Source organism: Blastomyces gilchristii, assembly GCF_000003855.2.
Source record: "Blastomyces gilchristii SLH14081 genomic scaffold supercont1.9, whole genome shotgun sequence".
NCBI lineage: Eukaryota > Fungi > Ascomycota > Eurotiomycetes > Onygenales > Ajellomycetaceae > Blastomyces > Blastomyces gilchristii.
In genome coordinates, this window is record NW_003101674.1 from 1,518,015 (window position 1) to 1,531,419 (window position 13,405).

At 33.7% G+C, this 13,405-nt stretch overlaps 3 protein-coding genes across 3 annotated transcripts; 2 read left to right on the plus strand and 1 right to left on the minus strand.

Moving 5' to 3' along the window:
- Positions 1-2,783: 2,783 nt before the first annotated feature.
- BDBG_04688 (short chain dehydrogenase) lies at positions 2,784-3,689 on the plus strand (the record flags this gene model as incomplete). Its single annotated transcript, XM_031721791.1, has 4 exons — positions 2,784-2,931; positions 2,970-3,031; positions 3,148-3,303; positions 3,363-3,689. The coding sequence occupies 4 exons, from the start codon at positions 2,784-2,786 to the stop codon at positions 3,687-3,689; spliced, it is 693 nt and encodes a 230-aa protein (XP_031578659.1).
- A 689-nt stretch (positions 3,690-4,378) lies between these two features.
- Positions 4,379-4,903, minus strand: BDBG_04689 (uncharacterized protein; the record flags this gene model as incomplete). Its single annotated transcript, XM_002624779.2, has 3 exons — positions 4,379-4,385; positions 4,623-4,672; positions 4,766-4,903. The coding sequence occupies 3 exons, from the start codon at positions 4,901-4,903 to the stop codon at positions 4,379-4,381; spliced, it is 195 nt and encodes a 64-aa protein (XP_002624825.1).
- On the plus strand, positions 4,520-7,911 carry BDBG_04690 (DUF1716 domain-containing protein). The gene is made up of 10 exons (XM_002624780.2): positions 4,520-5,317; positions 5,369-5,417; positions 5,504-5,742; positions 5,835-5,941; positions 6,014-6,248; positions 6,301-6,394; positions 6,451-6,965; positions 7,023-7,307; positions 7,366-7,483; positions 7,548-7,911. The coding sequence occupies exons 1-10, from the start codon at positions 5,291-5,293 to the stop codon at positions 7,628-7,630; spliced, it is 1,752 nt and encodes a 583-aa protein (XP_002624826.1). The 5' UTR covers positions 4,520-5,290; the 3' UTR covers positions 7,631-7,911.
- The last annotated feature ends 5,494 nt before the right edge of the window (positions 7,912-13,405 follow it).

Genomic DNA, 13,405 nt, shown 5'->3' on the forward strand with positions numbered 1-13,405 from the left:
TCACAGTAGAAAGATAAAATATAGAGATTAAATGTATAATAGCATTCAAGCTGTGTTATAAATAGTATTTGTGAACTTCAGTCTATTTAGGTATGTATAGCCAAGGGCTGCTAACTCTATTAATTATGTGACAGATAGAAATAGAGGTAAAGAATCTGTGAGAAGCGGGATTTCTTACAAATTTTCTGATTTTACATATCTGAAATTGATGAATGTATAATAGTTAACTTTATAGATATAGGAAAAACCTTGAGAACTTTTAGTTCTCAGGTAGATGTTATAGTCTCTGACTGTATACATTTATAATTGAAGAATAATAATAATAATAATAATAAAAAGCTTATAAAAACACATTCTTTTTAAACAGAGTCTGAAGCTTCTTTCTAATTAATATTAGTTAACTTTCTTAACTATAAATACTATTCTATACTATATTATCTCTAAAAGTACTATTCTACATCATTATACATTATTAAAGTTAAATATAACTTATTTATAAAATCTTAATTAAAGATGTAAGTAGACTGATTATGTAACCGTGTCTGAGATCAGAACCAGAATTTTTGATAGTCTTATTATCAATTTAACAGATTTCATTACACAGTTCTAACATTAGATAGTAGTTTTATACTGTTTCAGTGAGACTTACTGTCTACTCTTATCATATTTTTCAAATAAGATCATGATTTTCACTTCTCAATTTAAATTATTTTTATTGCTTTAAATGACTTTAAATCTCATTTAAGCATTATCAAAAAGTGTTACTTTTTGAAAAATTAAAAATAATCTAAAAAAACCTTAAAATGTCTAAAAATAGTAACTTTATACTAAGAATGAGACTAAATGAGATCAAATGAGACCACTTTCTTATTTTTTTCAAGTCATGATTTCATTTTGAGATCTGATATATAGTCACTTTGCATGTTTATTTAATAATTAGTCTCAGCAGAATTCACATCAAGAAATGTATAAGATCAGATTAAATGAAATTAAACATGAAATTCATGATCTTAGCAGTCAGTCTAGATGTAAGTATCACTGCTTAATTCACTGAATATCTGATCTTTGTCATCTATACTTTGTAAAAAGCAGCTGTATTATTAGTATAGATACTCTACTCACTGAACAGTTATAATATTAAGACTGTACTTTTTAAAAAAAGTAAAGATTTATATAAAAAGAATAAGTATATATGAATAAACTGCATAGACTCTAATACTCTCTATTGAATTTTTAACAAATGAGAACTATGTGTAGAATACTATATAAGTAAGAAATAATTTTATAATGTTATTTAATATTATTCTCAATAATAATATCAGAATAAAAATGTAATTAAGAATTCAAATATATTCTTTATCTAAAACTAAATTTTTATTTAACAAGTGAATCCGAAATCTTTAATATTTGAAATAAAGTAATTTAAGATTAATGTAATAAATACAAATTATGATCAGAAGTAATGCTTTTAGATAATATAATAATTATAAAGTTTGATTCTAGTCTCAGATAGACTGACTGCTAAGATTATAAATCTTATATTTAAACTTATTTAATCTGATCTTATACATTTCTTAACATAAATTCTGCTGAAACTAATTATTAAAAAAACATATAAAGTAACTTTTTATCAAATCTTAAAATAAAATCATGACTTAGAAAAAATAAGAAAGTAATTTCATTTAATCTTATTTAATCTCATTCTTAGTATAAAGTTACTATTTTTAGATATTTTAAGGTTTTTTTTAGATTATTTTTAATTTTTTAAAAAGTAACACTTTTTAGTAATACTTAAATAAGATTTAAAGTCATTTAAAGTAATAAAAAGAATTTAAATTGAGAAGTAAAAATCATTATCTTATTTGAAAAATATAATAAGAGTAGACAGTAAGTCTTACTGAGATAGTATAAGACTACTTTTTAATCTTAAAACTGTGTAATAAGATTAATCAAATTGGTAATAAGTAGACTGACTGCTAGAATTATGAATTTCATATTTAATCTCATTTAATCTGATCTTATACATTTCTTGATATAAATCTCACTGAAACTAGTCATTAAAAAAATATACAAAGTGACTATATATCAGATCTTAAAATGAAATCAAATGAGATTTAAAGTTATTTAAAGTAATAAAAATAATTTAAATTGAGAAGTGGAAATCATGGTCTCATTTGAAAAATATGACAAGTCACAAGAGTAGACAGTAAGTCTCACTGAGACAGTATGGGACTACTATCTAATGTTAAAACTGTGTAATGGGATCAGTCGAATTGGTAATAGGACTATCAAAAAATCTGGTCCTGGTCCCAGACACGGTCACACGGTCAGTCTAGTCACATTACAGTGTTTTTTACATGGAAAAGTTGGTTTTTCTATAATAAATAGAGTATATTAATGAATGTATAGGTTGTAATGAATGTAGAGAAGAGTATAAAGAATATTCATTGAGATATGAACATTCGAAGTTGATTGTAATTGATGGTGGAAACGAGCGTTAGGTGCCTGATTACGTTAATTGTTGGTCTCGCCCCCAGACTAGGGATAGACTGCCGTAGATTTTAGCAAAATCGTTTCCCACTCACTCTCGCTCATCATTACTAATTACTGACGTCAAGGTTTACGTTGGTTAATTGAGACTGAAAATGGATCTCTCTCATATTCATCGCAACCCTCTCAAGCTGGAACATTTACACCGTTAACCAAATTTCGCCACCGCTCTGATTACAGGCGCGGGCAGCGGGATAGGGTTCGCTGTGGCCCAGCTGTGCCGCTCGCACGGCATGAACCTCATTCTCGTAGATATCCACGCCGATAACCTGACCCATGCCCATTCGATCCTGGGCGACACTCCGACGGCTAAGACGCTCACGCATATCATGGATGTCAGCTGGCTTCCTGGGAATATCTGTCGCGGAAAGTCGGAGAGATGTTTCCTGGTGGGGTGGATCTGTTAATGCTCAATGCAGGCGCGAACTTTAAGCCGAAAGTCCCGGGGATGCCCTGGGAGGATTCGGAGTATTTCCAAAAGGTTTGTGGTTTACCTTTTTTTTTTTATCCTTTGACATCACTACTCTTCAGTAGCGGATGTCCATTATGGGGGTGCTACTGCTAATCTGTATACACGCCCGTATATATGCATCCTAGACATTTTCCACCACCTTCATGGGTGTCGTAAATGTACTGTCTGTATTCCTCCCAGTGGTTACCGCCTCAGCCGACGAGCCGCGAGCCATCATAATTACCGGCTCAAAGCAAGGCATTACGAATCCGCCGGGAGGCAAAATCCAGCATACAACGCAAGTAAGTCTGCCGTGAAATCCATTGCGGAACACCTCAGTCACGATCTCCTCCCGAACAAGAACGTTTCTACACACCTCCTCATTCCCGGGTGGACGTACACTTCCATGGCGGGAAGCAGTGGTGTTTTGCCCGATACCCAGAAACCAAAGGGTGCATGGCTGCCTGAGCAGGTGGCAAGGTATATGTATGACAAGATGGGCAAGGGGGAATTTTATATCATTTGTCTCGACGACGAAGTCTCTGAGTCACTCGACCGGGCTAGAATGGCATGGGCAATGGAGGATGTTATGGAACGCCGGCCACCGCTGTCAAGGTGGAATGATATGTGGAAGGATGTCGCGGCAGAATGGATCGAGAAGGATTCGGCTTTGAGGAAGAAAGCCTGACGGTCAGGAGGAATTTTGTAGTTGAAACGGATGTTATCTTGTGAGTTTTTGCGACGTGATTTCGATGCTGGCATTTTTAATGAACTCCGGAGCAGGATATCTAGCATGAAAACGGGTGATGAAATATTTGTGAAAGTAAAAATGTTAAAAACATGGCTGTGTAAAATATGTGGACACCAAACAGAAACTCCCTTCCACCCATAAGAATTTGAGTGTGCAAAACCCAGAGTCAAGAACTTTACATTGGAAATATGCTGAGATGATCATCCCCTTTCTCTAACCGTTAATACAAGATCTGGGTTGTGGTCTCTCCAGTGCTGCTCCTACCCCTGTAACCCTTTTTGATAAAGGCTGAGCGGAATCAAATGGTCCTATTATAGTGACTTTCAAAGAAGCCAGAGTATAATCAGAAAATAAAATAAAACGATGCCAAGATATGTCGCAGGACAAAATCCAGCTTCTCAACTTCGGTTGTGCATATATTATCGTACAATAAAAGGCCAATAATCAAAAGTCGTTCCTGAGGGAAATATATTCATGGCCAACCGCTCACTTCGGAAGAGTATTCATGTATTTACGTGTTTCGTCGGAGGATAGAAGGGAGTGATATCTGGTGAGATGTTCGGAGGGAGGTTTAGGGAGGTTGCGCAAACGGGGGAAAATGGCGGAGATCGGAGATCGGTATTTGATTACAATCTAGAGTAAGAAGATATTAGAATGTAGCACAGATAGCGAATAATGCCTTTTATCGGAGGTGGAGAAATATGATGCTGCTATTCCCTCCAAGTTTCGAGCTTTCCCCGTGTTTTCGAGAGCTTTAAAAAATATCCCTTTTCTCTTTCTGCAGCGCAAACATGGATTGAAAAATAGCAAAAATATAGCAGCACCGTGAAATAGGCCATTTTAACCCCAGAACAGCGCCGGTTGACTTACTGAGGAATAAGCAGTTCGCTAAGACTGCTATGCAAGAATGCGACGGCGGCCTATCCGACAAAGATTTATACGTTAGCCAAAGCCGAATTCCACTGCAAAAGCCCAGGACTTCCCGGGCCATTTTCTGTTAGACAAAATCTTACCCCGAATACCACCACGCTTTTCACAACGGAGGCATTATCAGGAGATGTGATGTTGTGATAAACGGCAGAGAGGCCCGATTCCGGCTGACGCTTCTTTGCTGAGCCGGACTGTACGATGACGCGCTGCTTAGGAGCCATTCTGCGAGATGTATTGTTTATGGAAACAGATGAGGGGTTGCTTTTGGGCGGTAATATTATTGTTATACTGAGATAGCTGGGAGAAAACCTGTCATGTGGAGGGGCGAGTTGGTGATGATGGAGAAAAATCCTTGAAAGCTTCTTGTACACAACTGCGCCGTTGGTGTGTGTCGCGTGACGTAGTTTGACTATGGAGCTTCAAACCGATAGCTTCCAGAGTTAAATATAAGAAGAGAATAACAGCCTGCGTCCTGCACTTTGCTGGTTTCTTGTTTGTCAATTTACAGCTTCATACTTTCTAATGTTCCTTGCGTCTATTCTGAAACATCCTGAAATTTGACACGTCAGTTCATCTCCCTATTTTCCAGCTAACTCCAACGCCCTACTATGGCCAGCATAGATGATCTATTCAAGGTATTTGCACGCCCTGACGACTCAAAGCCAGTGTACTAACAAACTGAATAGAAGCCATTATTACCGTCTAAACGTAAATCCGAACCTTTGCGTGATGCCAGTACGTTTTCGCCAATGCCTCCCACCTGATCTTATAAGCATGCAAACAAACATGAGCGTCTAACTATTGAAACCGTTTCCCTTTAGGCGCACTGTATAAAAGCGCCAAAGTAGATGCCAACGGCGATGTGAGCAGTAGTCGGGCGGCTGCCGTAGAAGACGCTCCTGACGAGGATAATCAAGTTGGTCCTGAGCTCCCACCGGACTTCAACCCGGACAAGGATATCCTAGATGACGAGGAAGGGCGATTTTTTGGTGGTGGCATATCGCGCGACACGGCTGGCGCATTAGACTTTGTTGAAAAGCTAGATCAAGGAGATACCAGAGTGAGCACAGCGAAATTCTACCCTTCGTCCTTAATTTGTGAATTGCGCTCTTTGACAACAAGCTAATATCCACACTCCTGGCCGAATTAAAGCCGGAGAAAATCGACTCCGCGTGGCTACGACGATTGGCGCTGAACTTTGAGAAGAAGATATCTAAGAATGCAGAACTTCGCGCAAAGTTTGAAAATGAACCGCAAAAGTGAGTGTATTGGCTGTACTACTTCCACTCCATCACCTTGTGGGGCTAATATTCTAATGATATGTCACTTAGATTTATGGAGTCGGAAGCAGACCTTGATGCAGATATCAAGTCCCTTTCGATCCTGTCAGAACATCCAGACCTGTATGAAGAGTTTGCCAGCTTGGGCTGCGTCGGCTCTTTAGTTTCGCTATTGTCTCACGAAAACACGGATATAGCAATTGACGCGATCGAGATTCTAGGCGAATTGACTGATGAAGATGTCGAGGCCGAGCAGGAAGAGTGGGATGTTTTGGTCGCTGCTATGGTAAGGCCCATTTTAGGCTGCCAGGGAAGATACTTTTACTGACTTTTTGAAGGTGGATGCGGATGTCATCGCCCTCCTAAGTCAAAATCTTGCGAGGCTTGACGAGGGGAACGATGCGGACCGAGCTGGGGTTTATCACGTCATGAGTAGATTTTTAATAATCCTGAACATGAGCTTCGAGAAGCTAACACACATGCTACAGGCGTTCTTGAGAATTTCGCATCGCAACTACCCATCTCCGAAAAAATCGGCCAAGATCCAGATATGATACCATGGTTGAAAGGTCGAATACAGAAGAAAGAAACATCAGTGTCACAGAATAAGCAGTACGCCGCCGAGATTCTTGCAATCTTGGTTCAATCATCCGTCAAAAACAGGCAACGACTTCTTGAAAATAACCTGGTAGATGTTTTGTTGCAGCTTCTTAGCATGTACCGAAAGCTCGACCCTGAAAAGGATTCTGACGAAGAAGAATATGTGGAGAATCTTTTCAATTGCCTTACCTGTTTGGTAGATGAGGATGAAGGAAAAGCAAAATTTATCGACGCAGAGGGTGTCGAGCTAGCGCAGATTATGTTAAGAGAAGGCAAAATGAGCAAGCCAAGGGCGTTGCGCGTCCTTAGTCATGCCGTTGGCGGGAAAGGGGGTGCCTCCGTTTGTGAACGGCTTATCGAGGCGGCTTTATTGGGAACTATATTTGGGATGTTCATGAAAAACGTACGTATCCCATATTTATTATTTCTTCCATGTCTGATAAAACTAATCCCCGCACAGCAGGACCACCAATCGACAGAACACCTGCTGGGAATATTTTCTTCACTCCTGCGGCTGCTTCCTGGAGAGTCCTCCAGTCGGATACGGACGCTTGCAAAATTCATGGAAAAAGACTATGAGAAAATTAAGAAGCTGGTTAAACTGCGATGGGAATACGCGTCGAAAGTCTCGGAAGTTGATCAATTAATTCATCAGGAACGAAAATCTATGAGCTCGGAAGAGCAAGAACTCATGAGTCTTGAATGGCTCTCTCGACGCCTTGATGCAGGGCTCTTCTGTTTGCAGGTGTGAAGAACAATTTTCAAACTCTTTTGTAGATGGAGGTATCGCTAACAATAAGCAGACAATTGATGTCATCCTGGCGTGGTTGGTGGCCGAAGATGACGGAGCGAAGGCGAAGGTCAAATCTCTCCTTTCAGACCGTGATGAGGACTTGGCTATTGTAAAAACCACATTGCAGGGTATGTTAAATAAAGTGCCACTTCTACCAAACAGTTTCTCGCAGGAGCTAATGCCTCATTTTAGAACAACTGAACGGCCTAGATGAGACATCGACAGATGAACTAGACACGAGGGAAATGCTTGGGACACTACTACTATTCCTATGATGAAGGCTTATATATCTAGGTAGTTTACTAATTATTATTAAACGAATGTAAAATTGAATAGCTTATACCCATCCCATCTTGTGGGATGATAAATCTCCTGTATTCGTGTGGGAGGAGCTAGCTACATTATAGCCATACGGGAAGAACATAGGGTTAATGTTGGCCGTTACGGCCGTTGCGGTTAGCGATCCCACTAGATCACGTGACCCACCACTATATTATGCTCTTGTAGATAGATTATTATTATTATTATTCTTCAATTATAAATGTATACAGTCAGAGACTATGACATCTATCTGAGAACTTTTAGTTCTCAGGGTTTTTTCTATATCTATAAAGTTAACTATTATACATTCATTAATTTCAGATATATAAAATCAGAAAATTTCAGCTCAGAATATAAAAACTGTTTATAAATTACAGTATTTTAACATCTTCTAATACTTTGAAATTATTTAATAATATTATGATAAAAGAAAAGAGAACACAGTCTTAAAGATAGATATATTAAATAGATAGATAGAAAAGAATAGAAAGAAAAAAATAAAGTAAAAAAAGACTGTAATAAAATAAATTATTAAAAGATAGTATATAGCTATTTAAATAGATTATATCTGATTAATTTTCTTCTCTTCATATTCAGATATTTATGAATTTAGTTATTTTCTTACAGCTGTTTCAGTTTCTGATAGAAAGTCTATTAAGTATTTAATTTCTATCTCAGTTAAGAATAAAAATCTTATATTTAATTAATTTAGATTATACTTCTCTTTCAATCTAACTCTGAGACTATTATATAATATACAGTGTATTATAATATACTCAGAATTCTTATTTATACTATAGAATAAGTATTCTATTAAATTAAATCTATTAATAAATCTTTATATATAAGATTTAAAATAGTTATATTCTAGTTTCAGCTGTATTATAGATAAGAATATTTTCTTTTTATATTTAATTAAATAAGATTTTCATTTAAATTTTATTTTAAATCTTGAATAATATATACTCTTCTTTTATTTCTATTAGCTTTTTGTAAGAATAAGTGCTTACAGATAATTATTCAGATGTTTGCAGCTTAGCATGATATGTACTATTAACTACTAGAAGTATTCACAGTAGAAAGATAAAATGTAGAGATTAAATATATAATAGCATTCAAGCTGAGTTATAAATAATATTTATGAACTCTAGTCTATATAGTTATATGTAGTTAAGAGCTACTAACTCTATTGATTATATAAGAGATAGAAATAGAGATAAAGAATTCACAAGAAGTGAGACTTCTTATATACTTCTTTCTCTCTAAGGCTTCATTTATAAAGTCTTTCACTGAGTGACTTCATAGAATCAGCTCAGCACTGCAGTAATACTCACTAAAAACTCTTCATATTTATAAAAAATCTCAGTGAGAAAAAATCTCTTATTATTATAAAGAAAAAAAAGTCTGTCACTTAGTTTCTTATTCTATAAGATTCTTTATAATCTACAGATTCTTCTCTGACTATCACACAGATTCATCTTATATCTTTCATATAGAAGAGTTTCAGTTGACTCTTAATTATTTTCATAAGATTGTTGTATAATTATTATATAGATTCATTTTACAGATGAATTACTCTCTGTGAGATTACTCTGATTAAAGAGAACTATTTATAAGTTAATCTCTCACTCATTCTCATAAATCATTATTCTTTAATACTGTGAAATTGTGAGGAATTTTTCATTCTTTCATTAACTCTATAGAATTGTAGAATTAAGATATTCACAGTCTGTAATCACTCTTTATAATTATATAGAAAGATTCAGATCTGTGATTTATAATTACTTTTTATTTATTAGAGTAATCTGACTATTCTATGAGATTACTCATAGTGTAAGTAAATCTCTTTAGAGTAATATAAATATCTCAGATCTGTCTATAGAATCTCATCTTCTTTGCTCTTTTTCTATAACAGCTCTTATTTCTACAAACTATGAGTATTCTCATTTATTCATAAAGTATTTTCACTCAGATGATAGAGAGAAAGTGTTTCTGATAATATCTATATATTAATTTAAGAACTTCTCAAGAATAAAAATTTTTTCAATTTTAATATCTTTATAAATAATATCTGATCACTGTTAAGCTTCTTATAAGTGTTTTTATAACTTCTCTAATTACTTTTTACTAACTGATGAAGCAGAGATGTTATTACTCATAATAGTGTCTTTATCTTCTTCAGCTCTGTTACTGCATCTGATCTTCAGATCAGCAGCTAATCTTATATCTCTCTCAGATCAGTCTCTAACTTCAAGTAGTACAGTCTCTCTCTTTACTGTAAGTCTTCTCATAAGTAATTTCTTACAGATTCTAGCTAACAGTTCTTGTAAAGCTTCTGATTTTATCAGTATCTTCTACAGTCTTACAGATCTACAATCACTCTCTCTCTATTCACACAATCTCTGATCAGATATATGCAAATATGTCTAGATTCTCTATCAATAATTCTCACACTGCAGCACATTTCTGCAATTTTATTATCAATAAGAGATGAGTTCTCAGATACCTGTAAAATCTGAGTAATTAAGATAATGTGAATATTATGAATTTATAATGAGAGTTAATCTGAACAGATGAGTCTTCTCTTTATATCTTAATTATTTCTGAGCTGAATACTTCAGTATAACTGAGAAAGTGAATACAGCTTTGTAAGAGATATTTAATCATATATGTAGATAGTCAGTTCTTAAGACTCTGCTATAACTATATATACTCTGATGTTCAGCTTCTCTGAAGTCTGTGCATTTCTGATAATCTTCATATTAAATGTAATAATTATCTGTATTATAGATATGATACTTTCTGCTTCTTTGAAGAAAGAAATTGATAGTTATAAGAGAGTTAAATGTTACAGATATTAAGAATATAAGTGTGAATTTTCTTTGTTTTTTCTTTATTAATCTCTAAATTATGTTCACAGTTCTGTTTTTATTTTCTTGTTTTTTAGCTTTAATAAGAGTATGATTTCTTCTTCTCTTTGTATACACTGTGAACTGTTCATCTCAGTAGAAACTCATCATCTTATAGACTAGAGTTTATAAATAACAGTATTAATATCTTTATTACAATCAGATTCTTAGCAAAGACTGTATTATTCTGACTTATCAGAATTCATAGTATAAAAGTCATGTCTCAGCTTCTGCAGATGTCTTATCTACTCAGATAATTCTTAAGTAAACTTATTTATCTTATCAGAATATTCTTATCACTGAATCTTGAATCAGAGCTTATAATCTTACTTTTCTGAGTTAATAATCTCTTTGATCTGATATTCTCTTTCACTCTCTAGTATTTTATAAATAGAGTGATAAGTCACAGAGTTCTCTTCTAAGAATTTCTTATATTTACAGAGTAAAGAGATATGAAAAACATTGTATATCTGCAACTCAGATAACAGTTTTAATCTATAAAACTATAAATTAACTTTCTTTATAATCTTATAAGACTCTGTTTATAAGAGATTCAGCTTCTTACTAGATCTTTAAATGATGATGTTTTCTAGACTTAGTCAGACTCTATCATCTTTCTTAAAACTCTTTATAATATACTTAAAGTCATAGTATCTCTTCTGATACTCTTAAGTCTTTCTTAAGAATTCACAGACTTTCTTTCAGATCTTCTGAATTCTCTCAGCTCATTCACAGATATTATCACACTCTATAGTATACTCTCATAAGTTTATCAAGATCATCTGCAGATAAGTCTCAGTGAGTATCTCAAAGAGAGTTTTATCTATACTGACATGTTTTAAGTTGTTGTATATAAACATTATAAGTAATAATTAATATACTCAGTTATTCTGATTGTAATTAATAAAGCACTGCAGATACTGTTTTAATATACTCATTAGATATTCTATCTGATTATCTATCTGTTAATAAAAAGTCATGCTTAAATCTTATAAAATCTTCAGTATAATTATCAGATCAGATTAGAACTCTTCTATAAAGATTAATTCTCTGTTTGAGATAATATTCATAGATAATTCATGCAACTGAATCATATTGTAGATGAAGATATAAGTTAAATTCTTTAACTTTAAGTTCTTACAGATGAGTATAAAGTGTGTTATCTTGATAAAGTAATTCACTATTATCAGTACACTGTCAAAGCAGGCATTATATATGTTCTTGCTTTCAGAGAGACTCATAAGAGTATTTATTTCTAGCTATTTTCAAGGTTTCTATGAAATGAGTAGAGAAGTAAGTTCTTTATATAGTCTGAATCACACTATCTGTGAACTCTGACAAATAATACAAGAATTTACTATCTTCTTTATAAGTTCTCATATCTTCAGTCAGAAGTATTTTCTTATAAGCAACTCATGAGTTTTAGTATCTATAAAATGACTTACTAGAGAAGAGTCATGATACCTTTTAATAAGTTCTATATATAGAAACTTATTCACAGATATATAAATTCAGTTCTCTCTTTATAAGAGATTATTTAAGTCTCTTCAATTCTTTATTTCTGTAGAATTAATCCCTGCTGTAAGTAGTTTCTGAATATACTGAGTATATTTATTCTTCAGTTGCAGTTCAGACAATCTGAATAGAAGATCTTATAAAGACTTATACTCTGTTTCTTCTTATATCAGGTCTTCTGCAGCACTTCTCAAAGTCTACAAACTCTTCAGATTATAGATACTCTCTTCAAGAATTCTTGTAAAGATTCTCAGAGTGTTGACTCTCAGTGTTATAGAGAGTAGTTATACAGACTTCTTTTCTCTCTTCTCTCTCTTCTCTTACAGAGAATTAAGAGACTCTTCAGTCAATCTCTTTATAACACTCAGTTCAAGTATTCTGTAAAGCTTTTCTCTCTTCTCTAGTCTCTCTGTATCTATTATTCTGATCTTCTTAATATAGTCTAATCTGTGAGAGAGTCTGTTCACTGAGTTCTTAATTTCCTTAATATATTCTATCTTGAATCAGAACTCACTCAATCTCTGAGTTCAGTGAATCTATTACTGTGAGAGTTTCTTGATTAAAGTAAACTATTATAAGCTGTTATAATCAGTTCTAACAGTAATTACTGTTACAAGACTCTCAAAGTAGTGATATCAGTGATGAAAGAATTTCACTATTGTAAGAAGCTTCTGATTATAAATATCATAGTTAATCTTTATAAGTTATATCTTCTGTAAGAAAAAGATCACTGAAACTTAGTTCTCATTTAACTGTAGTTATGAGACTATTTCTGAAATTGTAAAGAAGAAGATATCTGTCTTTAATCTGATTAAGAGTAAGAGATTAAAGTGAAACAGTATCACTGTATTTATAAATATCTGTTTCAATCTTACAAAGACTCTGTAAGCTTCTAAGATAAGAAAGTTCTCACAACTCTTTCTTCTCAATAATCTTTTTATTCTCTGTTTATAGAATGACTTCTTCTTATTTTCATTCTTCAGTATGTCTGTAAGAGTCAAGAAGATTCTTATGAATGCAAAGATAAATCATCTATAGAAATTCACAAAGCTTACAAAGATCTGAATCTTATAAATACTAGTTAGCTTCAGTTATGATAGAATAGTCTCAATCTGTGAAGATTTCATCTGAATATCATCTGCAGTGATTACATATTCTAGAAAATTAATTTGATAAGCACTGAAGTTGTACTTTATAAGCTTAATATACAGTTCTGTCTCATCTAAGACTTTTATCACACTTCATATATACTCAGTGTGTTCTTTCTTCTTCACAGAGTACATTATCACATCATTCAGATATATT

Excerpts from the sequence above, each read along its gene's own strand:
- BDBG_04690 (XM_002624780.2), top strand. The coding sequence starts at position 5,291 with ATGGCCAGCATAGATGATCTATTCAAG. Across the intron at positions 5,318-5,368 it reads GCATAGATGATCTATTCAAG|AAGCCATTATTACCGTCTAA; the intron begins GTATTTGCACGC and ends CAAACTGAATAG. Across the intron at positions 6,395-6,450 it reads TGGGGTTTATCACGTCATGA|GCGTTCTTGAGAATTTCGCA; the intron begins GTAGATTTTTAA and ends CACATGCTACAG.